Source organism: Magnolia sinica, chromosome 2 (assembly GCF_029962835.1).
Source record: "Magnolia sinica isolate HGM2019 chromosome 2, MsV1, whole genome shotgun sequence".
Classification (NCBI taxonomy): Eukaryota; Viridiplantae; Streptophyta; class Magnoliopsida; order Magnoliales; family Magnoliaceae; genus Magnolia; species Magnolia sinica.
Genome location: NC_080574.1, coordinates 113387317 through 113414476, shown reverse-complemented (window position 1 = coordinate 113414476; position 27160 = coordinate 113387317). Strand labels below are relative to the sequence as shown.

Genomic DNA, 27160 nt, shown 5'->3' with positions numbered 1-27160 from the left:
TTTTCCCCTAGCTACCACTTTCTGGCTCTGAAATAATCTGGAGACAGATTCCGGGAAAAATACCCAATTCATCCCAAACTTACGGATGACTCCAGATCTCTTTTACAGTTCTACAATGCATGCAATGATGGTGGGGCGATTCCTCGGTCTCACAGCACATAATTCATCTGTTTAAAAGAACCCATCCCTTATGCTGTAACTGATCTATCCTTGGGATTTTCGCTAAACACACTAGCCATGTGGAAGCCCTGATCGTCAGGGGTACTTTAAAAGTCCATAGCTTTCACACCTGTAAAGGAGTCATACACAGAGAGTCACTGATACGACAGGCCAATCGACCTCACTGTATTAAACCCCTATGCCTTCAAGGCTCTAAATTCTTTTCTGTCCCATCACCAAGAATGTGAATCGATCCTAATAACCCTACTGATTTGACGAAACTATTTAGCTCCGAGTCTTTGGGATTTTGCTGAAACAGGGGGCACCAAACTTCTTTATCCCCACTCTCTGAAACATACGCCACCAGTCCATCTTTGTTTGAGGCTATCTCAAACAGCTCACTAAAAATGTTGCACACCGGGGTATCTGAGCCCCATGAATCTTTCTAGAATCTGATTTTGGCTCCATCTCCACTCTCCAACCTTGAATCTGAAATAACATATGCCTGAACCATTGCATCCATGACTTTGCCCTCCATATACATGACCCTTTAGATTGGCTTACGGTGTTGACATCCCCCCATTTTCAGTCCTCCTCATATCTAGCAACCATCTCTTCGACTCCACTGCTTCACCACAACCAATCTTCCACCACCATTTAAAGAGAAGAGTTATATTTACAGCTCTTATTGATCTCATACCTATCCCTCCGATCTGGATGGTACGACATATATTATCCCATGAAACCAGGCGATACTTTTGAGCATCTGGCTCATCATTCCATAGAAATCTTCTTTGTATACCTTCAAGTTGATGGACCATCTTCGTGGGCATCACATCAGTGACAACCAGAAAATCAGAAGACTTGCGAGAACTGATTTCAGCAACACAATTCTTCCCCCAAAAGAGATCAGGCTATCATTCCATCCAACCAACCTGCATTGAAAATTTTCGCAATCATCTCCACTGAATCAGAGTCCAGATTGATTCCTGCTATGATGCACTTTGAAAGATTTAGCCCTCAAACCCATGCAAACCTTGAAGCGCACCAGAATGTCCCTAAACATGGCTGCATCTTCAACAGAGCCGTGACTAAAAAGGAGCATGTTGTCAGCATTATAGACATGATGAAGCACCACCTCTCTGTTGTCTGAGCACGTCCCCTGGATGTGTCCCAATACCTGAGCTCTGTTTACCATTTGAGGAAGAACTTTGCCCACTATTGCAAATAAAAGTGGGGACAGAGGGTCACCTACTGTAGACTGTGTTCTCCCCCTCAAAAAATCCCTTTGGATATCCATTTATCATCACCGAAGGCGAAGCTGAGGAAATACAAGTTTTCATCTGCCATTTTACTCCAAAGCCAATGCGGTTGAGGAACAATAGAAATTCTGAATTGACACAATTGTATACATGTTCTAGATCAGCCTTAAAATAAAAACCAGATCTCTTGGTTACCCTATTTGTGTCTACTACCTCATTTGTCATAAATGGCCTTCTAGAATTGATCTGCCTGGGACAAAGGCGCTCTGCATCAGTGATTCCACAGCATCAATCACCTTCTGTAGCTTGGCTGCCAAGACTTTTGTGATAATCTTGTATATGCTTCCATTCAAACTGATGGGCTGGAAATCCGCGGTATGTTCCACACCCTCTTTCTTGGGGACTACCGCTCTAGTTGTCAAGAAAAGGGCGGCTTCTTCTAGCTAGCGGATTTAGGGAATACGATTCAGCCCACAGGTTGCTGGACCAGCTTTCGAAGCATCTGGGAAGGATAAATTTCATCTAATCGCCTATTCTATCCTGGAGTTCTCTCGAACCTCATCAATTTGGGAAATAAATGACCTTCTTTCAGCGAGGGAACAATAGTTCAAAAACTTCTGAATACATTTCTTTTTGTACTTTCATACGATTTTGAAACTTGAATAGCTTTATGGTTCGAGGAATGCGAAACAAGAAGAGGAGGCCAGGAGAAAGGCCATGGGATACTCTTTAAAATTTTGATACCAACTTGAACCTTGAGTGATTTAGGGCCTGTTTGGCAGATGCCTGAAAATGAATTCATCTCATTTTAGTGTATCATAATTACACATTAGAGATCATGATCTCTAATACGAATTTTTTATTAACTAAATGGAATTATGTATTAGAGATCATGATATCTAGTACATAATTATGATGAACTAAAATGAGATGAACTCATTTTCAGGCATCTACCAACAGCCCCCTAGAGAACTGAAACCAGAAGAGAGTTGAGAGGAAAATAAAGGGATATGGTGTCCTCACTTTAGTTTTGTTAATACGACTTGCATAACGTCATGCGATCAGGTGTGGGATTTGATTCGTTTCTAAATATGGGACCTTTTTTTTTTTTTTTTTTTCTGTCAAGGTATTGGTATGAGATGTATGTTCTGGACATAATTTAAGCTGAATTTATTATAGTGCCTAATTCTCTGTTTGAAAGGTAAAAGGCACTTCGGAAGTATGAATAATGCACTCTTTAGTTTTTACTCTCTTACTTCTATGTCTATGGAGTTAATAAATATACATTGAGGAATCCCTGGTTGTCTTGTTTTGCAGGTTATTGTTGCAACAGATATTGCAGAAACCAGCATAACAATTGATGATGTTGTGTATGTAATTGACTGTGGAAAGCACAAGGAGAACCGCTATAACCCCCAGAAGGTTTTTTATTTATTTATTTTTTATATAATAATAATAATAATAATAATTATTATTATTATTTTAAAACCTTTTCGCTTGTACAAGCTATTTGGAATGTTGGTATTCAAAATTAGGCTCATGCTAGTAGTTCCTTTCAAGATTATATCCTTCATTTGTTTCTAGAATGTTGTATGTATGGCATTTGATGAACCCAGTAAGTTATGATATTTTATTGTTCCATGCATCCAATTATGTAAAGTTGTTTAATTTTGTAACAATTCCTTAATAAACCTATAAATTTCAGGTTTGTTTGAAGAGTATCGTCTATATTAGGGAAGCCCTCATCTAGCAGTCTGTATGACAGTTGCAATGAATTGGCATGGGGTATGCACATGGCGTTGATGTAGCGACAAAGCCCTGCTGAGATGGCAGAGCCGGTTTTGTCAAATTAGGAGTCCCCACTAGCCTTTTTAAGTTGTATTTCATGGATGGCTAGAATCTTTGTTTATTTCCCAAAATCGAGGGTAATTTCCTTGTTTTTCGGAGAATTGACATGTGTTTGGCCTCGGTATCAAATTTCTGGGTAAGGACCATGATTATGGAATTGGAAGGGGTTAGGCACCCTACTCCTCCCATAATGATATGGTCTCTACTGGAGGATAATGGGATTCCAATGGATGGAATTTGGTGAACCGTTGGTTGTCTCCCAAAAGTAAGAAAAAGACAACAGAAGAGAAGTCAAAATTGGGATGAAGAAGGAGATTGGGAATGTGGCAATTTGGTCTCCTGAAGGTCTTCTCTTGAATTGTAGGAAGCTTGATCTTCAAAATGTTTGTGCTTGGACCTTTAATTTGTTCTGCTTGGGCTGAAATTCCATTGCTTGTTGAAGGAGGGTCTTACCTTGTGTTGCCTTCAAAGTGAAGTGGGGAAGGAGAAAGAACAGGTGAATTCTTCTTTCCCCTAAGGTTGCTGGAGCCTTGGCTCACTACTTCTAGGAGTATAGCTGTATTCCATGGCCTTGGGGTATAAGGAATCCCAAGCTCTTAGTTCCATGCTAATGTTTCTTCTCCATAAGACTTGCAGAAAATTTTCTAAGAATGAGATTTTACGAACCTAGAGATAGACAATGGGGAGTTGGGATTTTTGGAGAGCCAGGACCCTTCTCTTGGAGCAAGGGCTCCTATTTATGGAGGAGGGGGGTGGTAGAGTTGTAATTTGAGGGAAAGTTGGAGACGTTCTAAAGGATAAAAAGTTGTGGATGTTTGATGAATGGCAAGATCTTGGATGTTGATTGGGAGGTTGGATGGTAATTTGTAGGGATTTGAGGGTCAACTAACTTTTGGAAGGTTCTAGGAGGTAGTTTTAGGATTTCACCAATGAGGTAGCTAGAGGGGTAGCTTTTAAAAAAATGATAGATTGGGGTCAAACTAAGACTCCTAGGGCTATTTAGCAATAATTGGGTCATAAGGTCACAAAAATTTGAATTTTGGGTTTTTATATATATATATATATATATATATCCATGCAGGGATAAGATGGTAATTTCAGAAATTGTTTCCTACACAATCTAGCATGCACATCTCTTATGTTTTGACCGGGTTTGAAACTCGGGCATTGGAATCGGGAGATGAAAGCTTAACTTAATAGGCTAACTAATGGTTTTGGTTTGAAGGAAAATTCCTAAGATTAGGGAGATGGGGTCCACAAATTGGGTAAATTTATTATTCTGCAACAGTCATCCAATATCTGCACACTACTTGGTTTTCAATTATATCTTCGCGTCTGTAGATCGGATTGAGCTGAAATTAGGCTCATTGGAATGAGCACTTTATGAGATACAAGATGGATATATGAATCATTGGGTTTGGAGACAAGACACCTTAGAAATTGGGGTTGAATTCAAGGCCTTGAGAAAGTTTTGAATCTGGCCTAGAATGCGGAAACAACTTTTCCGCATTCCGGAGCCATTTTTTTGTGCACCTCTGGAATGTGGAAGGCTTTTTCCACATCCAAGGTAAACTTTGGAAAAAAAGAAGAAGGCGTGTGGGCCCAATCTTGGGCTAGGCTGGTTCTGAAACCTATTAGATGACTTTGAGCTCAACTTGAGAGGATTTTGGGGGTTTTGCATGAGGTTTTGGTTCAAGGTCAGGCTTGGGCTGTGATTTGGGCTTGGTTTATGGTTGAGCTTGGGCTTAGGCTTGAACATTAGGTTGGGCTCAGAGTCAAGTACTTGGGAAAAATTTCACAACTCCCTCATCTTTAAACAAATGAGGACCCTTCTTCAAGGATGGATGGGTTAATAAGCTAAACACTATATTGAGAGGTCTACACATGGTTATTAGCCAGTTATGTTAGGTGTAAATTGTTTTGTTTATGATTTCTTGGTACTTACCTAGTATGGGCATCATCATTGAGTGTATATTGCAGTTTCTGTAACAATCCACAAGTGAAATCCTGTAAAAAAATGTTTCTTAATATTATTTTAATTGAGCCTATAGCCTAGTGTGTCTAGAGTTCAAACTCAAGTAGAATTCGAGCTTAAATCTTGGGGAAGTAAGCTCCATTTCCACCAATATATGAGTATCCTAGATGGTATTATTGTTTTTTTTTTTTTTTTTTTTTTTTTTTGCATGATCCAAATATCACAAGTTTCTTTCTCATTTAGTTTTTAATATGTTGCAAAATTTTTCCTACCTCCTTGAAACCTTTTTGTCACATCCTTAAATACATACTTGTGACATTTTCTAAATGGATTTGGCCAATCTTCTATATGATCTAGGTATGTTTCAACTTTCCAGTGGTTTTAAATGTAAGGCATGTGTTTGTATGCATTGTGGGCTTTTTGTTCAAACTTTTAAGGGTACATTAGGTATGTTTTTTGGTTAAGAGACCATGATGGACGATGATGATCTCATCTGCAGTGTTTGTAGTCTCGATGGTATCGGCTAATATGTCGGTTCATACTATCAATATCGTGATATTGACGAAAGTATCGTATGTACCATTCGATATATCAACGATACACAAATATATCATAAAATATCCAGTGTTTGAAGCATTGGTACCGCTACAAGTTTTGCTAGCTGGGGATATGGAAACAATATTGATATTGCTGGTAATCGGAAATGTGAGGAAACATTAGGAAAGCATGGGTAAAACAATGGAATTTTTCAGCAAAACTTTAGGAAATGCTAAAATACACATATTTCCAAATTTAGGAATAAAAAATTGCAAAAAGAATGCATAAATAATAAGTTTCCATTTGTTGGGGGGCTTAAAAGCATGTCTTGTCGTAAGAAATCAGTCCAACCATCCCATCAATCCCATTTATCCATCAAACCATCCATCCAATCATCCAACCTTCCATCCAAACATCCAACCTTCCATCCAAACATCCATCGATATTTCAGAATATCGACAACACAAGAGACGCTAAGAAATCATCGACAATTGGAAAGGAAACGAAAGGTTGTGGTGTCGATATCGCCCATGTTGTGATGACGATAATATAACGATATTATCGTCAACAATTTGAACACTACATACAAACATGTGCCCAGAAAAAAATTTAAATGGATTTTTTTAATAAGGGGATTTTTTGCGATATTGATACATCGGTGATATTATCGAAATATTGCCGATACACTAGCGATATAGGCGACATCTGGAATTTACACAGTTGAAAATATTAGTGATAGATTGGCGATTCAAGCGACACCTGGAATTTACACAGTCAAAAATATTGGTGATACATTAGCGATATAGATACATTCGTGATACTCGATGCATCGCTGATGCCTGAAATTTCTTATACTACCTACGTTATTGGTATCGCTACCAGTGTTATTGTTATTGCCGAGCTGGAGATATGGATAATATCATGAATATTTCAATAATATCGGGGATACTTTGAACAATGAAAATATCTGCTTGTTTACAAATATTCCTCGATATCATTGATACATGCAATATGTATGGAGAATATCGAGACAACAAACCACTCTTCCAAAAAACTAAAAAATATGAAAAAAATCTCCCAAAACTCCATTTCCTCCCCCTTTTTTGGTGGAATCCTCTGTGGTAGGATCAGTGTTTCAAATAGCGCCCGTAGCGTAGCGGTAGCATATGCTACGTAGTGTAGCGTGGCCGTAGCGCTACGTAGCGTCCCAAATAGCGTAAATCCCCCGTAGCATACGCTACAGGGGTCGTAGCATACGCTACAGCTACGTAGCGTGTAGCGTCCGTAGCGTAAGCTACAGTGTATTTTTTTTTTTTACTATTTTAGTTTTTTTATTGTCTTTTCACATTTTCTTTGTTTCTAATGTTGAGGAATGTGACACTTGTATCGTACTTGATACTTTTAACCTATGAGATTTTTATTTCTTTTCATAATTGTGACTTGTGGTTTCAATTAGACATTATTAATTAAAGTGGTTTGCTTAGAAAGTTGTTGATGTGATAATTATTTGATTTGGCTTATATATGTGGATTGGCTTTTGATAAATGATAACTAATAACTTTTTTGAACATGCTTATAATTGATAAAATAAATTATCTTTTAGGCATTTTTATATTTTTTTTTTCCTTTTTTTCACTATTTATTATATTTGTCCTATTTTTAAATTAAAAAATAGAAGTATCGTGTAGCTTACGCTACACGCTATGTATTTACTCTACACGCTATAGAGGGCTGAGCACTACGCATCATGCTACCACTATTTAAAACACTGGGTAGGATTTTGACAACTTCTTTTGAGTTGTTTGGAGAGAAATCAAGGTTTGGGTGGAGAAATTGCGATTGAAGAGTGCAAAAGGGCTGGAACCCTTTCTGTAAGATTTTTGTGTTCTTTGTTTTCACATTACTGTTTTGCTCATTTTTGGTAGAAAAAAGTTACTAAATCTTGGTTATGCATATTTTGCATTTAAGGTCATGGATTTAAAGCTTGGAATCTCAAATTTGTGGAAAGCGGGAGATTTTGGAGAAAATCCAAAATTCTTCCGTTATTACCTATTTAAATTGCAATTAGGGTCTCAAAAAGTCAATGGGCACTACGTGTAGGCCGATCTATAGATTGGAGATGTTTTCTTGAATTTTTGATTTTTTTGATTTTTGATTTTTGATTTTTGATTTTTGATTTGTAAATTAAGGTGTGAAAATAATTAAAATGTCCTTTCATTTTTAAAACTTTGCTGAAGTATTTTTGTCTTTTTTTTTTTTGGTTTTTGGATTTATTGTTTGTTTTTGGTGCTTGGATTGTATGTGTTTTGAATTACATGAACTTTTTAGATATTAGGTGCATCACTTTTGTTTTGTAGTGCATATTGTAAACCGTATGTAATGGAATCTAATTATGCATACTTGTTTTTTGTTTTTTTAATGTTTTGAGTTCTAAGTGTGTGATCATGTCTCTATTAAAACCTAAAGTTTCATTGAAAAATTCTATGATTGCCCCAATGTTTCCCTTGGACAACGATACATTCCTTGATGCATGTGATATTTCCCTTGTGATACTGATATGTTTCCATATTCCAGGGGTGCAATACATACGTCGATAATGATTTTGCAAACACTATTCACATGTGGTCTACTTCACATGGAGATTATAGTTTCTATTGTTTCATATTGTTATGTTCTCTTTAGTTCTTAAAGGTTATCTGTTAGACTAGAGTCTACGTTAATGGGCATTGGTTTATGTAGTAACTTAAGCATGAGGGGTATTTTTGTACTTTCACGTAAACTATGGAAGCGTTAATGATAAGGGAGGCTAGGGGCGTCACCACCTCTTTTGAGCTTTCTCTCTTTATCTTGCTTCTTCTTCTTCTTTTTTTTTTTTTTTTTTCTCTCTCACTCTCTCTAAAAGATGAAAGCCTAAATGGTTTGGGGGTTGATTTACACAAATCTCATTCATTCGTTGTTCAACCAACATATTGTGGGTTGTGTAATTGTTCCACGTGTTTGAGTTCCACTTTCTCATACAAATATTCATGATGGTTCAAAGTGGGCCATTGTGCATCTGTGTCCTGATTTTAAGATCAAGTGAGGATGCAGAGACTGAATAAAAGTGAAGGGTTCTTCACATTCGTCATCAACCGGCAGGTATGGTGTGTGGTGGTGATCATTGATCTATCCTCTCTTAAAGTAAGTGTTGAAGGTTTCAAGTTCTCCCTTGTGTATTTGATCTCATCTCTTCTTTTAATTTGGATGGCAATAATGATGCTAGGAGCAGTCTTTTGACTTCATCTGAGTCAATGTATCTTCAAATTACATCAAACCAACTCAATGGTGCGAATTATTTATAATGGTCTACACTGGTAGAAGTGTTTCTTATAGGAAGAAGGAAATTAAAAATCTCACATCTATTAAGCCTGATAAAAGCACAACAGATTATGAAGATTAGGTGGTGGATGATGCTCAGGTTAGAGATTTGTTATGGAATAATAGCATAGAACCACATATTAGTGCAAATATTAAAATGAAAAAGGAATTTTGGAAAAATTTGAAAGATATGTATTTGGGTGAGAAGAGTTTAACTTGTATATATGAGTTGCTTCAAAACCTCTTTACATTTCAATAAGGAGATAAGGGTGTAGGTGAATATTATTTGGCATTGTGGTATGTGGGAAGAACTGAACATATATCAGCCCTTGTTGAATGATCATAAGACAATGAGATGGCAACAGAAGGAATTTCATGCTGCTAAATTCCTTTCTCATCTTCACCCTAAATTTGAACCCGTTCTAGCTCAAATTCTTGGAGGTAGTGAAATTTCATCTATTATAGAGGCGTTTGCTTGTGTTCATCGTGCAATTAGTGTGAATGCATCGAGTTTATTTACATATGATCGATTGGAGTTTATTTCTACCTCTGGTAGGAGAGATAGTGAAAGTCTTAGTGGCCGCAGTTGTTGTGAACGATTTGATTGTGGAGATTCACAGTTAGGTACTTTTGGTGGTAGAAATAATTGAGGTCATAGTATTAATTTAGATAGTAGCTGTGGTCTTGGTCATGTCAATCGGTAGTGCTCTCATTTTGGGCCACCCAATGTTGTAAATAGTGTTTGTAGCGTATGCTACGACATTACATAGTGCAACCGTATTTCCCTTGTTGCGAATGCAACTCTGCAGTGGCTGCAACATACGCTACAAGCTATGTAATGTGTAACGTATGCTATACTTTTTTTTTGAAAAAAAGAAACAAAGTTTAATGCTGTTAGTTCAATTGTCATTGTAAAATGGTGGTGATCCTTCTCACACGTGACAATGATGTAGAGCTATCCAGGCCATACAAATAGTGGGTCCTATTGTAGATGGAAAATATTTGTATTTGTACTAATGCCAAACAATCTTAACCATCTATAAACGGGCCTCCACGTGTATAGCTGACTTGTGACTATTTGCAAATGGTATAGAACTCACATCATAAAAAATCTTTAAAACATACGTTTCGAAACCTAACACAAAATGCACGTAACCCCCCGACCCTCGAAACCTAATATTTTGATTATCTCGATCCACAAAGCCATTGAAGAGAAGATTTTGGCCAATCAATCAATCATGGAAGAAGGTCCATTTGTTGTATTTACAAGAGTAGTGGAGTTGAAATGGGAAAAAATGATTCCCCCCTTTTCACATCTATACGGCTACAAAGCTAACATATCCAGTTTTTTAATTGATTGAATATCTATTTGAGCTTGATAGAGGTATGTTCTTGCCCTTGAATATCTATTAATGGGTTCTCTTTCATTTCGGATGAAGATTTATGCTTTATTTTCGAATTTTTCAAAATTTTAATTTTCCATTTTAGGAGTCTGGTTGCTATGCTATGTTATAGGATAGGGGTTTCGATGCAATTTTTTGTTTTTGTTTTAGCGGCCTGCTATGGTGTGTTTTAGTCGGCTGTTATGCAATGTGTTTGTATAGCATGCTATGCAATGTCTTTTTTTGTATGGACTATGGAGATGTTTGGGTGGCTGTGCATTATTTTCTATGGCGTGGCACACTTGATGGTTGGATAGGCTTGATTTTCTTAGGTGGCTCACAGTTGGCCATTGTTTTTATGGTGTGGCCTATTTTCCTGTCCAATAGGGGTGATCTATTTTTCTGTATTATGGCTGTCTTTTTATTTTTTTTATTTTTTTTGTTTTACATTTATTCTTACTATTTATTATATTTGCCCTACTTTTTAATTAAAAAGTAGAAGTATTGTGTAGCTTATGCTATACACTATAGGGGTTGAACACTACATAATACATCCGTGTTAGAACCTCATTGGTAAACTAGCTTAAGGGAAATTAACTTTGATCTTCTGATGACGGTTCTGAGGGTTATGCAGTCAAGCCCATCTCAAGCTCATTCTGAATCAAGGACGGTAGTTGATACAATTACCTTGTCTAAGAATGAGTATGCCAAATTGCTACAAGATCACTCCAACTATGTGTCCTCCACCGCTACTCTTGCTCAACCATGTATGTCGCTACCTTTGAAATTGTTCGTTGGTTATTGGTTTTAGTGCTTTAGACCATATATGACTAGTAAGCATATTGTCTTGTCTCAGTTAGAGAATTCTACTTATCCCACCCAAATCATTTCCATCGTCATCAGTGATATATATTCCTAAATATTCTTTATGTATGTTGTTAGCAATGTTTGAAGTATCAGTATCACTACAAGTTTTGCTGACCGAGGATACAAAGACAATATTGATATCACCAATAATATCGCCGATAATCGAAAATGCTAGGAAGCATTAGGGAAATCAATCCAATTGAAAATACGTATATTTGCATATTTAGGAATAAAAAAATTGCAAAAATAATGCATACGCAATAAGTTTCCATTTAATGAGGGCCTAGAAGCATGTGCTATTGTAAGAAATCAGTCCAACCATTTGATCCATCCCATCTATCCATCTAATCATCTCTCTAACCATCCAACCTTCCATCCAAACATCCATTGATATTTCAAAATATTGACAACACACTATATTTCGCCAAGAAATTGTCAAAAACTCGAAAGGAAATGTAAGATTGTGGTCTCAATATCGCCCATGTTGCGATAACAACAATATCGCGATATTATCGTCAACAAATTGAACACTGCATACAACTATGTGCCCATAAAAAGTTTGAAATGGGATTTTTTTTTATAAATTTTTTAATAAACATATTTTTGGCAATATTGATACATTGACGATATTATCGAAATATCTCTGACACACTAGTGATACTAGCAACACCCAGTGTTCGAAATATCGATACTATCGGCCGATATATCGGTATCGCACCAGTGCGAGACGAAACTTCGCCGATAACACCCGGAAGATACCAAAAATCCAAAACTTCAGATATTGTACGATATTATCGTCGATATCGTGCGATACATCGTCGACATCATGCGATACATCGTCGATATCGCCGATATCACCAGTACAACCCACCCCGATGCCGTGGGTTGTGGAAAATCAAAAAATTTTGAATTAGAAAAGAGAGAGAGAGAGAGAGAGAGAGAGAGAGAGAGAGAGAGAGAGAGAGAGAGAGTACCTCGCTGTGTGAAGGAGAGAGCGCTCGTGACAGAGAGGGAAAATGAAGAAGATGGGGGGGGGGGTGTGAAAATGTGGATCGGCGCGGGTGGGGTTTACTGAGCACGCTCCTATCGTACTCAGTAAACTCAGTTGGGGCACACTTTTAATGTATGTGGTCTATCCACACCGTCCATCTGTTTTCCCATATAAATTAATGGGTTGATCCCAAAAATTAGAACGGGAAGTGGATCATACCACAGGAAACAGTGGTGACTCTGATTTCCACCGTTGAAACCTTTCTGGCCCCTGCAGTGATGTTTATCAGTCATCGAAACTGTTAATAAGATCATATGGACATGGATTAAAGGAAAATACGAATTTAATAAGATCATATGGGCCCTGCAGTGATGTTTGTTAGTCATCTAAATTTAATACTTTTGTGGCCAAAAATGGTATTTCAACGGTGGATGTTCAATTCAACTGTTTTGTAAGGTGTGGCCCATTTAAACATTGTATATGGTTTATTTTTTGGGCTAAAGCCCTGAAATTATCTATTAAAATGTATGGACGGAGCAGATAAAATACATAACTCATGGTGGACCTCACATGAGTTTACACAGTACGCTAAGCGTACCGAGTTACTCAATGTACAATCATATAAAGTGGTGTCCATGTTCTGTGGGTCCTACGGTAATGTGTCATATCTACACCGTTCATTAATTTGGAAATAATTTTTTAGGGCATGACACAAACAATGGTGTAGATATAAATCTTTAGTGGACCCCGCCACAGAAAAAAGCGGAAAGAGTGACGCCCATCATTGAAACTTGTAGCATTCTTGAGGTCCCATCATAATGTTTATTTGTGATCTAATCTATTCATAAGTCCAGAAAGATATGGAATAATGGAAAACACAAATATCATCTTAATCATCCATCTCTTGTGGCCCTCAAGAAATTTTTAATGGTGAACGTCACTCTCTCCACTGTTTTCTGTGGTGGGGTCCACTTGAGCTCTGGATCTAACTCATTTTTTGGCTCACCCCTAAAATGATCTGTTCAAATGGATGGACGGTGTGGATAGAAAAAATACATCGTGGTGGGACCCACGTAACTTGGTGATGTGGCTTCAGTAATCCGCGCTGGAAGCGGATTGCGTACTGAGTAACTCAGTACCCTTAGGGTACTGAGTAAACTGTGTGGGGTCCGCTGTTATTTATTTATTTTATCCACTCCGTTAATCTATGTTAAAAGATAATTTTAGGGCTTGACCCAAAAACGAAGCAAATTAAAATCTCAAGTGGACCACACCACAAGAAACAGTTTGATTGAACCTCTACCATTAAAAAAATTTTGGAGGCCAAAGAAGTTTTGGATCAAGTTGAAGTTTGTGGTTTCTCTTCATCCATGTCTTTGTGATCTTACGAACAGGTTGGATGACAAATAAAAATTACTTTAGACACTAGGAAGGTTTCAATGGTGGAAATCATTATTCCACACTGTTTCCTATGTAATGGTCCACTTGAGCTTTGTATTTACTTCAATTTTGGGATCAACCCCTAAAATTATCTGTAAAAATGGATGGACGGTGTGGATAAACCACATAAATTCATAGTAGGCCCAACTGAGTTTACTCGGTACGATAAAAACATACTGAGTAACTCAGTACGCAATCCAATTACCGTACGGAGTAACTCACTACGCTTAGTGTGCTGAGTAAACTCTGTATGGTCCACCATGATTTATGTATTTTATTTGCTCCGTCCATCTATTTTAATAGATAATTCTAGGGCTTCAACCCAAAAATGAAACATATACAATGTTCAAGTGGACCACACCATAGGAAACAGTTGAATTGAACGTCTACCGTCGAAAATTTCTTGGGGGCCACATCAATTTTGGGTCAAATTTATATTTATTTTTTCCCTTCATCCATGTCTGTACGATCTTATGAATAGGTTGGATGACAAATAAACATCATTGTTGGGCCTAACAAGGTTTCAACGTTGGATATCATTATCCCTGCTGTTTCCTCTGGTATGGTCCACTTGATCTTTGGATATGATTCAATTTTTGGCTCAACCCCTTAAATTAGATGGAAAAACGAATGGATGGGGTGTATAGATCACATACATTCAAGGTGGGCCCAACCCACAGAACTGCCCATTCGGTTCGGGGCTAGAGACAGGCAAGGGTAGGACGCAATCCGCGTCCGTGACGTGCAAAGACGAGCACCGATGCTCCTCGAGCTCCAGTTGCATGAACGGTTCAAAGGAGATCAAAGTTACATGGGCCCAAAGTGATGTATTTATTATATCTACACTGTTCATCTATTTTTATAGATCATATTAGATCATATTAGAACAATATCTGCACCGTTCAATTTAAAAATAGTTGCGTTAGTTCAGTTAAACATCGCATAACTTACGAACTTATACAAAGGAAATTTATTATGTGCATCTTTTTTTTGAGATATTATGATTTAAAAGTGTGTATTAAGGGCCTTTTTAACAATCCTCAAAGTTTCATTAAAAAATTCAACCATTTTCCCAATGTTTCCCCATGTTTCCCAAAAAGTGCGATAAACTATTTGATACAAACGATATATCCCGTGCGATAACCGATACGTATCTGTATCCCAAGGGTGCGATACATTGTGCGATACCGATATTTCGAACACTGGCAACACCCAGAATTTACACAGTCGAAAATATTGGCGATATCGATACATTGGTAATACAAATGACACTTGGAATATACACAACTGAAAATATTGGCAATACATTGGCGATATCGATACATTGGCAATACAAGTGACACATGGAATTTACATAGTCAAAAATATTGGCGATACATTACTGATACTTGGAATTTCTGAGACCACTAGTGTTATCGGTATCGTTGAGCTGGAGATAAAGACAATATTGGGGATATTTCTAACAATGGTTGTCAGTAAGCTAACTAGATACATGAATTGTTCTGTTACATTCTATCCCTCTTATTGTGAATTTCAGGATATGAGGACATAGTGGATGATCAGTGGAGGACATGAAGCAAATTGTCCTTATTATCTTGACAATGGAGTAATTGGCACCGCGTTATGGATAGATGTTTCACTTCATCAATGGCATTGTATGCTTGGTCACCCTTCATTGAGTAGTTTAAAGTTTCTTGTTTCATCATTGTCTTATCTGTCTGAGTTAGAATGTGAAGTTTGCAGAGACAAGCATCACAAACTCTCCTTTTTACGCCTTGTGCAGGTGTGATAGCCATTTCTCTTTTCTACATTAATGATGTATCGGGTCTTGTTCGTATTACTCATTTGATCTCAAGTAATTCATTATTTTCATGGACAATTATTCCCACATTACCTGGTTATATTTAATGAAAAATAGTTGTGAAATGTTTTCCTGCTTCAAAGAATTTCAGATAATGCTGGGGAATATGTATTTTCATGAATTTAATTCATACCTCTCACCTCATGGCATTATTCACCAAACCTCGTGTACAAACACCACAACAAAATGGTGTCACTAAATGTAAGGATCGGCACTTAATAGTGGTTGCTCGGGCTTTTGCAATTTGTATGAAGATTCCTCAAATAATTTAGTGGGATGCAATTTTAATTGCATGCCATTTAATAAATCGAATGCCTCCATTTGTTTTGGATAACAAATCACCTTTTTTGGAAAGGTAGTATATCACCTTTTTGATTTGCATCCTGGTATTCCTATGTTTTATCCTCTCCAAAGTGTTTGGGCATGCGTGTTTTGTGAATCAATTAGATAATCTTCTTGAGAAGTTAGAACCAAAGGTTATCAAGTGTCTCTTTCTTGGATACTCATGTACCCAACGAGGATACAAATGCCACAATCCTGTTTCTCACAAACGTTATGTCTCAGACTCTCAGCTAATGTCACGTTCTTTAACATTACTTCTTATTTTTCTAAAGTCGATAAGTCATTACAGTTTGGAGAGCTGTTTGTTACTCTTCCCCTTGTGCCCGACATAGTACTTGCATCGGATGAAATGCTTGTACAATGGTTAGTTCCAACTGCTGCAAGACTACTCTAGATGTTCCCAGTGTGGTAATGAAGTTCATCTAATTGGAGCTTCCACCAATTATCTTGCTCCGTTTGAAGATCATCTTCCTTCTGAATCTCCTTTAGCATCTAATGAAGGTGACATACTTATCGCTCCTTGCAAGGGTATATGTTGTTGCACTCAACAACCTATTTCTCATTTTGTTTCCTTTGATGATTTACCCTTGTCTTTTCTCAAATTTATTGTACTTGTTTGTGTTTGTTCCTTATTCTTTCCAGGAAGCTCTAAGTTATGTTGGATGGAAATGAGCAATGGAAGATGAGATGATTGATCGCCATCACCATCACCATCACCATCAAACTTAGATTCTAGTTGACTTACCAGCTGGAAAATGCACGGTTGAGTTTGATGGGTGTATATGGTTAAGTGAAATCCTAATGGCTCAATGGAACACTTGAAGGCTCGGTTGGTCATGAAAGGGTACTCTCAGACCCCTAAGATTTTGCTATTTCGAAACAGTTTCTCCCGTGGCAAAGCTTAATTATGTTCGTGTAATCGATTCGATTGCCGTAAATTTGGATTGACCCTAATACCAGCTTGATGTGAAGATTGTGTTTCATTATGGGTTACTGAAGAATTCTATATGGAGCAATCATATGGTGTTGTTGCTCAACGGGATTTAGAGAAAGTCTGCCATCTTATGAGGTCGATTAATGGTTGAAAACAATATCCAAGAGCTTCGTTCGACAAATTCAATAAAGTGGTATTAGGATATGGGATGAAACAGAATTAGGCTGGCCACTTTGTCTTTATAAAGCAAGGTGAAGCACACGTCATTGTTTTGGTATTGAATGTGGATGATATCATTGTCACCGGTAATGATAGTATGGGTATTGGCAAGTTGACACATTTTCATAATCGCACTTCTATATAAAGGACTTGGGTTGGGTTGTCTTCGATACTTCTAGTTATTGTGGTAGCAAGATCTAAGGTGGTATTTAATTTTTCGCAATAGAAATATGTTATGGATTTATTGATCGAGACAGGTCTTTTGGGAGCCAAACTAGTCGAAACTCCTATGGACCTAAATAAGAGGCTTTGTATGGGTTAGGGAGAATTGAATGATGATCTAGGAAGACATCGTCATCTCGTTGGAAAATTAATTTACTTAATGATAACTCAAGCCAATATCACTTTTCCTACAAGTGTAGTCCGTTAATTTTTGCAGGTTCCTCATGTCCCTCATATGGAAGCCGTGTCTTGTATACTCAAATACTTGTAGGAAGCTTTTGGCTGTGTTATTTTTTATGGGCACAATGCCCGGGAAGACATCATCATCTCACTAGAAAATTGATTTACTTAATGATTACTCAACCCGATATCACTTTTCTTGTAAGTGTAGTAAGTTAAATTATGCAGGTTCCCCGTGTTCCTCATATGGAAACCATGTCTCGTATGCTCAAAAACTTGAAGGGAGCTTCCAGTCATGGTATTTCGTGTAGGCACATTGACCATCTTTAAGTAGAAGGTTATTCAGATGCGGAATGGGTTAGTTCCACATCTGACAAAAGTTATACTATAGTCTATTGTACCTTTGTAGGACCTGACCTGGTTACATGGAGAAGTAAGAAGCAAAGTGTAGTGGCCCGTTCAAGTGTAGAGGTATAGTATAGGTCAATGGCTCATTTTACATGTGACTTGTTTGGTTGAAGACGTTGATTAGTGAATTAGGGTTTATGGTTGATATTCCCATGGGGCTATATTGTGATAATCAACTTTCTTCACATATTGCCAATAATCTAGTTTATCAAAAGAGAACCAAGCATATCGAAATTGATTGTTTCTTTATTAGAGAAAAAGTTGCGAGTAAGGAAATTTGCACGTTGTCCCTAAAGTCTCGGGATTAGTTGGCAAATGTGTTCATTGAGGCTCTTGGTTGCATGCATTTAGATTCTCTTTGTCAAGACAGGTATTCATGATATATATGTTCCAGTTTAAGGCTTGAGTTTCAGTGGACCAAGATGGACATAATGATCTCATGTGTGGCCCATTTCACATGGAGATTATTGTTGCTATTGTTTCATATTATTATTTTCCCCTTTAGTCCTTAAAGCTGATGTGTTAGAATAGAATTTACGTTAATAGGCTTTGGTTTATGTATAAGTTTAAGTGTGGGGGTTCATGTGTGTACATTCACATATATTATGAAAGCCCCAGTGATGAGGGAGTGGCTAGGGGTGTCATCACCTCTTTGATCCTTCTCTCTCTCTCTATCTCTCTCTCTCTCTCTCTCTCTCTCTCTCTCTCTCTCTCTCTCCCCTTGTATTCTCTCTCTCCTTCTCAATCTCACTCTAGGAACTTTTCTTTTGGCATTTTGGTTAATTCCTTAGTTGCAGGATCCTTCTAACTGGGTCCTGCTCCTGCTTACAATCCCTGCTTCAGACTCTCGCTCCCCTCTTTCTTCGAAAGAGGCGCTTCCCAGCTGCCGCTTCGCTTCCAGCTTTTGTGCAACTATAGTTAATTCTGCTCTGCATTCTCTAATTGTTTGGTAAATTGACAAATAGGTTTTGGTACGTGGTTAAATATGCAAAAATGATTTACTTGTTTTGATATCATGTCTAATTTGTATTTGGGGGGTGGGCTTAGTCCAGTATGATTTTGTTAGGAGATCTAAGATCCTTATGTCTTAAAGGGGTATAGGTCCTCTGGTTTAATATGTCAGGTCAGTTGAGATGTTGCATCTTGTGCAAATAGACCCACTCTTGTAGAGCTCATAAACTCTTTCTTAGTATAGATATTTTGTCCTCATAACTTAGTGAGCTTCCGCTCCCCAGTTACCTTTTGTAGTTTCCATTGACTAGTGCCTGCTGCCTGTCTCTCCCTGCATTACATGTGCATGCTGGATGTGCTGCAGTGTGGTTGTTGACTAATTCTCCCTGGCTTATTGATTCTTGTTCTACAGGTCCCATGGAAACCAATTGTTGCCATGGCCAGCCTACCCTGCTAGTTGCAATATTTTCTTAATGGATAATTCTGCATGCCCATTCACATCACATTTCTAGCAGTTGATGCCTACATTAATCCACATAAATCTTAGAATCTCCAGAATTCTTGTTGCCTCTTGGTCAGGTTTTTTTTTTTTTTTTTTTTTTTTTTTTGTGTTTTTTTAAATCTTTGAGGTAAAAACTAGTGGCATTTATTCATGGTTCTTCACATGGTGTATTCATCTCCTTCATGAGCAGGCAATTTATTCTGCACTTGTTTTTCTTGGCATTCCAGTTTTTGCTCACTTTTATGATGTCTTCCGCACTTCTTTTTTGGGGATCTCATTGTATTTTTTCCTGGGATGTCACAACTCACATGTTTGCAAACTTTACTCGTGTGTTTGACAATATGTCGTTGCAAATTACTGGAGCCAGTGAGTATGATTTGTATTCATCTTTCGTGAGCTTGCACTTATTGAACTCATTTTGCTATTGTTGTTAAATGAGATGGCCAATTTGTCTGCAGTAACTTGCAGTTGAAATAGTCAAATCAATTAGGTATCATCTTATTGGGAGCCTATTTGCAGAATGTTCCGAACTATTGTGCTCTTTGTTGAATTGCGTACATTCTGTTAGCATGTGTTTTCTATATATTACTATCGGGCTTCGGGGACTACTAGTTTCTTCTCATTAGTACCTCCTAAATGGTAGGTCTAGTCAATTCTCTCCAATGTTCAGCATATCTTTTCCATTCATGCTGAGAGCATTGGAGTACCAAATAAGAGAACAATCATTCTGTCAAAGTTCACTGCTTTCTAACAGAAATATAAAAAAGAAAAAGAAGAAGAAGAACATAGCATTGTATTTTTAATTCAATTGTTAACGATTTCAAGTTAGTTATTCTTCACAAATTTGAATTCATCCTATCTGCCGCTGGTCCTAACATCTTTTGTTAATGATAGAAAATGTCAAGTATGGTGGAGGACTGGATTTCACAGGCAAATGCAAGGCAACGGCGAGGAAGAGCCGGGCGTGTAAAACCAGGAATCTGCTTTTGCTTGTACACATGCCATAGATTTGAGAAACTCATGCGCCCATACCAGGTATCACTTTCACTCTTTCTTTGTGTTTGAGGCTTCCATTATGTTCAATTTGTCATCTCATATTCCAAACCAACATTGTTTTTATTAAAATTTGTATATACAAATCTCATTTTATATGTTGTTTCAATGTTCAAGGTACCTGAGATGTTACGACTGCCATTGGTTGAATTGTGTCTACAAATTAAGTCACTTTCTCTTGGTGATATAACGTCATTTTTGTTAAAGGTCTCTCTCTCTCTCTCTCTCTCTCTCTCTCTCTCTCTCTCTCTCTCTCTCCCCACATGCATCTCCAGAGCTATTACTTAGATTATTATGCCATCTCCCCTGTTTTTACTTTAATATTATGTATAAATTGATGTTACTTTTTGTATTTCGTTTCTCTAGAAAGTTCATCAGGCTGACATGTTTAATTAGTTAACTAAATATGGGTGTTTCCAGGCAATAGAACCTCCACGTGATGAAGCAATTACCTCGGCAATTGCTACGTTGTACGAGGTATCATCTGTTAGTTTTATTGAGTTCTGTCTGTGATGTGTGTTTTTATTTTTTTTATATCCACAATTTCTTGTTAATCAATGTGTACTAGATGCATGTGAATCTGCTTATCATGAGGTGTGCATATCATCGTGTGCCGGTTGTTTTGCTTGAAAAACAGCTTTGAGGCAACAAAGACTCCATCAATCAATCATATCATGGGGTTAATTTTCATTCTTTGGTGTTTAAGAAGAAAAGAAAAGAAAAGAAAAGTCCTAGTGTCTCATTTCCTATTTCTGTCAGCTTCTTCCTTCAGAATATTATTATGCCATCTCCCCTGTTTTTACTTTAATATTATGTATAAATTGATGTTACTTTTTGTATTTCGTTTCTCTAGAAAGTTCATCAGGCTGACATGTTTAATTAGTTAACTAAATATGGGTGTTTCCAGGCAATAGAACCTCCACGTGATGAAGCAATTACCTCGGCAATTGCTACGTTGTACGAGGTATCATCTGTTAGTTTTATTGAGTTCTGTCGAGATCATTTTAGGACATGAGTCAAATAACGAGGCGGAAAAAAATCTGTAATGGACCCTACTACAGAAAACAGTGGAGAAAGTGACATCCACCGTTGAAACCTTCCTAAGGTCCACCGTGATGTTTATTTGAGATCCAACCTGTTAATAAGTTAAAAAATATATTATAAAAGGAAAAAAATATATATCAGCTTAATCGAAAACTTTTGTGGCCCTCAGAAGTTTTTAATGGTGGGCGTCACTATCTCTACCGCTTTCTATGGTGGGGTCCATTGGAGCTTTGAATCTTAGTCATTCTTAGGTTCATAGATAAAATGTTCTCTCCAAATGGATGGACGGTGTGGATACAAAACATACATCATGGTGGGGCCCACGAAACTTGGTGACGTCAGTCAGTAGCCAATCCACAACCCCACCCTTTTTTAATCAAAATCCAGTACCGCCCTAGCTGATGTGTTGGCGTCACCAAGTTATGTATGATCTATGTGTTATATCCAGACCGTCGTCCAGCTAGCTCTTCTTAAGGCTTAGCTGAAAAATGAGATCCAAAGATCAATTTGCAAACAAGCTGTCTGTGACCCATCTCCAGAGCTATTACTTAGATTATTATGCCATCTCCCCTGTTTTTACTTTAATATTATGTATAAATTGATGTTACTTTTTGTATTTCGTTTCTCTAGAAAGTTCATCAGGCTGACATGTTTAATTAGTTAACTAAATATGGGTGTTTCCAGGCAATAGAACCTCCACGTGATGAAGCAATTACCTCGGCAATTGCTACGTTGTACGAGGTATCATCTGTTAGTTTTATTGAGTTCTGTCTGTGATGTGTGTTTTTATTTTTTTTATTTATTTTTATTTTTATAAATATTTATGCAGAAAATCCATGGAGTATAGCCTAAATCAATTGATGTGGTTGGTTATCCACAATTTCTTGTTAATCAATGTGTACTAGATGCATGTGAATCTGCTTATCATGAGGTGTGCATATCATCGTGTGCCGGTTGTTTTGCTTGAAAAACAGCTTTGAGGCAACAAAGACTCCATCAATCAATCATATCATGGGGTTAATTTTCATTCTTTGGTGTTTAAGAAGAAAAGAAAAGAAAAGAAAAGTCCTAGTGTCTCATTTCCTATTTCTGTCAGCTTCTTCCTTCAGAATCTTATGTGTGTCTAAAGCATTTAAGCAAAAGTTGTCCCAAGCAGCCATGGCCTCATTCAGATTGCAATATACCTCAAGTAGATATTAAGGGAGCTGATTTGCCCTTGTGCATATCCAAATTGCTGAGCTAACTGGCTTGGAAAATATGGCATCAGAACTATCTTGTTATGTTTTCGGTAGACCAGAGTGCTTTGATGAGTGCTTAGGAGCCGCTCTTTATACACCTTTGCTGGAACTCTCTACGCATGTGTCTAGTTTTGTCTGTTGGAGTCAGAGATCACTTCTGGGGACTCAATAATGATAGTGTCTCCATATTAAATTGGACCTTATTAAAGTCTTGAGTCTAGGCGCCTACCTGGTTTTGTTTTTATCCGTTTGGTCTAGTATGGACTGCTCATGAAAAGATCAGTTTTGACCGCTATTTGTACACCTTTTCTAGAGCTCTACCCATTTGTTGAGTTTCGTCTGTTGGAGTTGGAGATCACTTCAGGGGACTCTATAATGATAGGGTCCACATATTAAATTGGACCTTATTAAAGTCATGAATCTAGGCTCCTACCCCGTTTCATCTTTATCCATTTGGTCCAGTATGGATTGCTCATGAAAAGATCAATTTTGAAAAATACCTTTATTTTGAATGGCAATGATAATGTTATTAAAAAGGTTGAAGCACCAACCCCCAAAGCTAAAAAAGAAAAGAAAAGAAAATAAGGCACTAAGATGATGAGGAATCATCTGCGAAATAGGCTGCCAAGATACCATGAGGACTCCCTATTACAACCATAGAACAACTAGAGAGTGGAAGCCCAAGAGATATCTCTATTTCTAGCTTTTACTCTCTCTCTCTCTCTCTCTCTCTCTCTCTCTCTCTCTCCCCACAGATAACAACCACTTTATTAAAAAGCTCACGAGAAGCAAGAAAAGAATACAATAAAAAAGTGAAAGACAAAGGACTAAAAAAGGTTGGCCAGCCGAAGCGGCCTTTACCTTAAAAGCCCATTCCGCGACTAGATATTAATCTTTTATATTAACCTCCTCGACTCCCTCACAAACATTCTTGAAACAACGCCCATTTCTAGCCCCCCCTCCCCCTGGTTAACCCGTAAAACAACCATGATAATCAATCTCCAAGTGGCTTTCCTTGTTTTGCTAACGCCTCCATTGCAGGCCCAAAGTACTCCATGAATTGTGGAATCACCCAATCGGTATGATACAAAGTAAGGAAATGACTTCAAACCTTTCCAACGAAAGGCTAATGAATGAAGAGGTGGTTGTTCGTTTCCTCATTATCCATACACACCAAACAAATATTTGGAAGAATGAAGGGCCTTTTCTGAAGATTATATAACGTGAGAATCCTCTTTCGGTCTAGTAACCACACGAAAAAACTATGACACAAGGGAGGGGGTGGGGGGGTGCGCTCCATAGAACCAATGATGGAACAGATGAGGGGGGAGTTGGCGCACGGCTCAAAAATATATCTAAACAAAGACTTAACCAAGAACTTCTTGGAAGGGTTTCTCAACCAAACAGTCGAATATGCTTCTCAATCAACAATCTTGACTTAGGATTTCTAAAAGACTTGTGAACTCGATTTCGACCTTCGACAAATTCTTGTGGCAAGGAGCCCACACCACTGAACCCCCTACTATAGAAAAACAATCCTCCACTAAAATGAATCGGTTGGGAGCGAGACAAGCAATTATAGGGAATAGGTCTTGCAACGCATGATCTCCGCACCACACATCGACCCAAAATCGGATTTGAGACCCATTCCCAAGAGCAAAAGAAATTCCCCTTCAAATTAAATATTCTGTTGCCGCCGCCGCCACTTTCCAGATAGTTTGGGCCCTTTACAATGATGAGCCATCATGAACCAACCGCCCTCCTGAGTGTCATACTTAGTAGCTAGCATCTACCTCCATAGCCTGTATTCATATCATCGAAATCGGCTTGCAAACCTCTTCCCATATGAGAAGATGAAATTTCTTTCCTTCGCTAGTACCCTTCCAAAGGAAGTCGCTTCAAATTTTAATTCTAGCCAACACATATTTAGAGTATTTTAATAGAGACATGAAATTGACAGGCATATTGGAAAAAACCACCCCTTGGGGAGAGTTAGGCGGCATCCCAATGACAAATGTTGACACTTCCAAGAAGCTAATTTCCTCTCAATCCTCTCGATGACCCTATCTCATAGATGTTTTGCTAACTTCTTGATGTAAAGAGGCAACCCTAGATATGTAGAAGCGAAAAATCCAAACTTACATCAGAATATTCTAGCAAAACTATTGAGTTCCTCTTCCCTAAGATGGATTCTAAGCATTTTAGATTTTGCCACGTTTATCTTCAGCCCAGAAACAGCTTCGAAACACACCGTTATCTTCCAAAGGTTATCAACTGCAGCTGCATCCACCTCACAAAAAGCAATGTGCCATCCACATACTAGAGGTGGCTAATATAATTCTGGACACTCGATGCCTTGAAACCACCAAACAACCCGTTTCCCACAACATTACATAGCATCATGCTAAGGGCCTCTCTGATAATAACGAATAAGGGGATAGAGGGTCACCCTGCCTGAGCCCCCTAAAGGCTTTGAAGTACCGTTTAGGAGACCCGTTTACAAGAATAGAAAAGGAAGGAGATTACACACAAGATCTAATCCATCCCCTCCATTTCTTACCATAGCCCACCCTATCGAGCATATAATCCAAGGATTCCCCGTCCATGTGATCGTATGCCTTCTCTATATCTTGTTGATAGACTAGCCCACTCATCTTCTACTTGTACTGGTAATCAATGAGCTACCAAGATTCTATCTCCCTTCTAGGATAGTACCTTGATTTTTTAAGATAACTTTAGATAATAAGCCCCTGAACGTTGAAGTAAGAATCTTTGCCTAAAGCTTGTATGGACTCCCTATAAGACTGAGAGGCATGAAATCTTTAATTTGCTCGCCCCCTCCACTTTAGGGATAAGGGCAATGAAATAAGCTTCAAGCTCGTTAGATAGATGGCCCGCTTGAAGAATTCTGCCAAAAAATCCATCACATCCTTTTTAATGATGTTCCAAAACTTCTGGAAGAAAAGGATAGGAAATCCATCGGGGCTAAGGGCCTTATTCCCGCACATCGAGTGTATAGCTGCTACTACTTCCTCTAAAATAGGTGCTTGGCGAAAAGAGGCATCCTCATCAGACATCTTGTGAAACTTGAGGTTATCGAGCCTCAACCTCCCACAACTCATTGGACCAAAAACACTTGTAGACAATAGAATTGTAGATCTTGCCTTTATCCGAAGTTGTAATCTTGCCAACTACCAAACTGGAGATTCTTTTACCTTGAGCATGGGCGCTAACAATGCTATGGAAGAAGCGGGTATTCTTGTCTTTGTCTTTGAGCCACAACACTCTAGATCTTTGGTGCCATTTAATTTCCTCTTCTTTAGCCTTGAGTTCATGTCTAAGAGAGAGATCAACCCTCTTTGTTCTATCTTCCATTGATACTTTGTTCTATCTTCCATTGATAAGTTACCTCCCTCTTCTAATAGGCCAAGCTCATGAATTTCTTCCACCATTATGTCATACTTTTCCTCCCTCACTCCAAGAACCTCTTTCTTCCAAAGCTTAAGTTTTTCCTTTACAAAAACATTTAGACACTTTGTTTTCCTTTTCAAAAAACCTTTTGAAACATCCTTTGGATGCAAAAGATGGCTCACTATGTCAATTACTTATAATGCTTTTCCTTGGTGATACAGTTTGTGTGAAAAGACTACCCTATGGATCTCATTTGCAAGAATGTTGGCCTATAGAATTTCTTTCAGAAGTCCCAATAATACATAAGTATTTCCCCATGTTTGAGCTTACTTTATTGCATTAAAACTTCCTGGGATATAAAGTGTTCCCACTGGGCCATCCATAGGGGATGGACAACAGTGGAAGTGAATGCTCTCCTATTGAGACCAAAGTGCATTCCTTCACAGTGAGCCCAATTCGATGTGCCAACTGAACCTATTGTGCATACTCATGTACTAATGTGAGTGGCCAACTCCAACTGGCTATGAACTAGCCAATCATTGCTGTAGTAGCCATCTAGTACCATGACAACCTTCTTAACGTGCTGCCCAAGCCCATTATTTTTTGTGGTCACCTTTCTGATGTCAAGGAGCTCCAATGTGACATCCATCTATGTCACTTGTTGAGCCAATGCACTTGGTTTGCTACAATGTTATGAATAGACTCTTGGATTAAGCCAAGCTATATAATTAAACATACCCATAAGATGCATAAAGACTGATAGGCTATGTATGCATCAATGCAATGTGAATCACACTGTGATACCTCCTTAAGGGTTTCTTTTAGTATGAATCGGTCTAGAAACGAAGTTTCATTGATTGGCTTTTGAGGGCACAAAAGCCAACAAAAGGCCTTAGTCGGTATTTTATGCATCCATGCCCATGATGCCTCCTTAAAGGCTTAGATTGTGATACGACTGTACTTGGATGATTAAGATA

At 38.0% G+C, this 27160-nt stretch overlaps 1 protein-coding gene across 11 annotated transcripts in view; it reads left to right on the top strand.

The window, feature by feature from the left end:
- LOC131237412 (DExH-box ATP-dependent RNA helicase DExH7, chloroplastic) overlaps positions 1–27160 on the top strand; it is a 186558-nt gene that overhangs the window by 112641 nt on the left and 46757 nt on the right. For 10 of the 11 annotated variants that reach the window (XR_009167227.1, XR_009167230.1, XR_009167226.1 and 7 more), the window contains 4 exons: positions 2739–2843; positions 20332–20472; positions 20608–20697; positions 21398–21454. Coding sequence is in view for 6 of the 11 variants with exons in the window: in XM_058235151.1 (XP_058091134.1) it covers positions 2739–2843; positions 20332–20472; positions 20608–20697; positions 21398–21454 (393 nt within the window). In the remaining 5 variants the exon portion in view is untranslated. The remainder of the gene's footprint in view (positions 1–2738; positions 2844–20331; positions 20473–20607; positions 20698–21397; positions 21455–27160) is intronic. The other variant, XM_058235149.1, reaches the window with a different exon arrangement.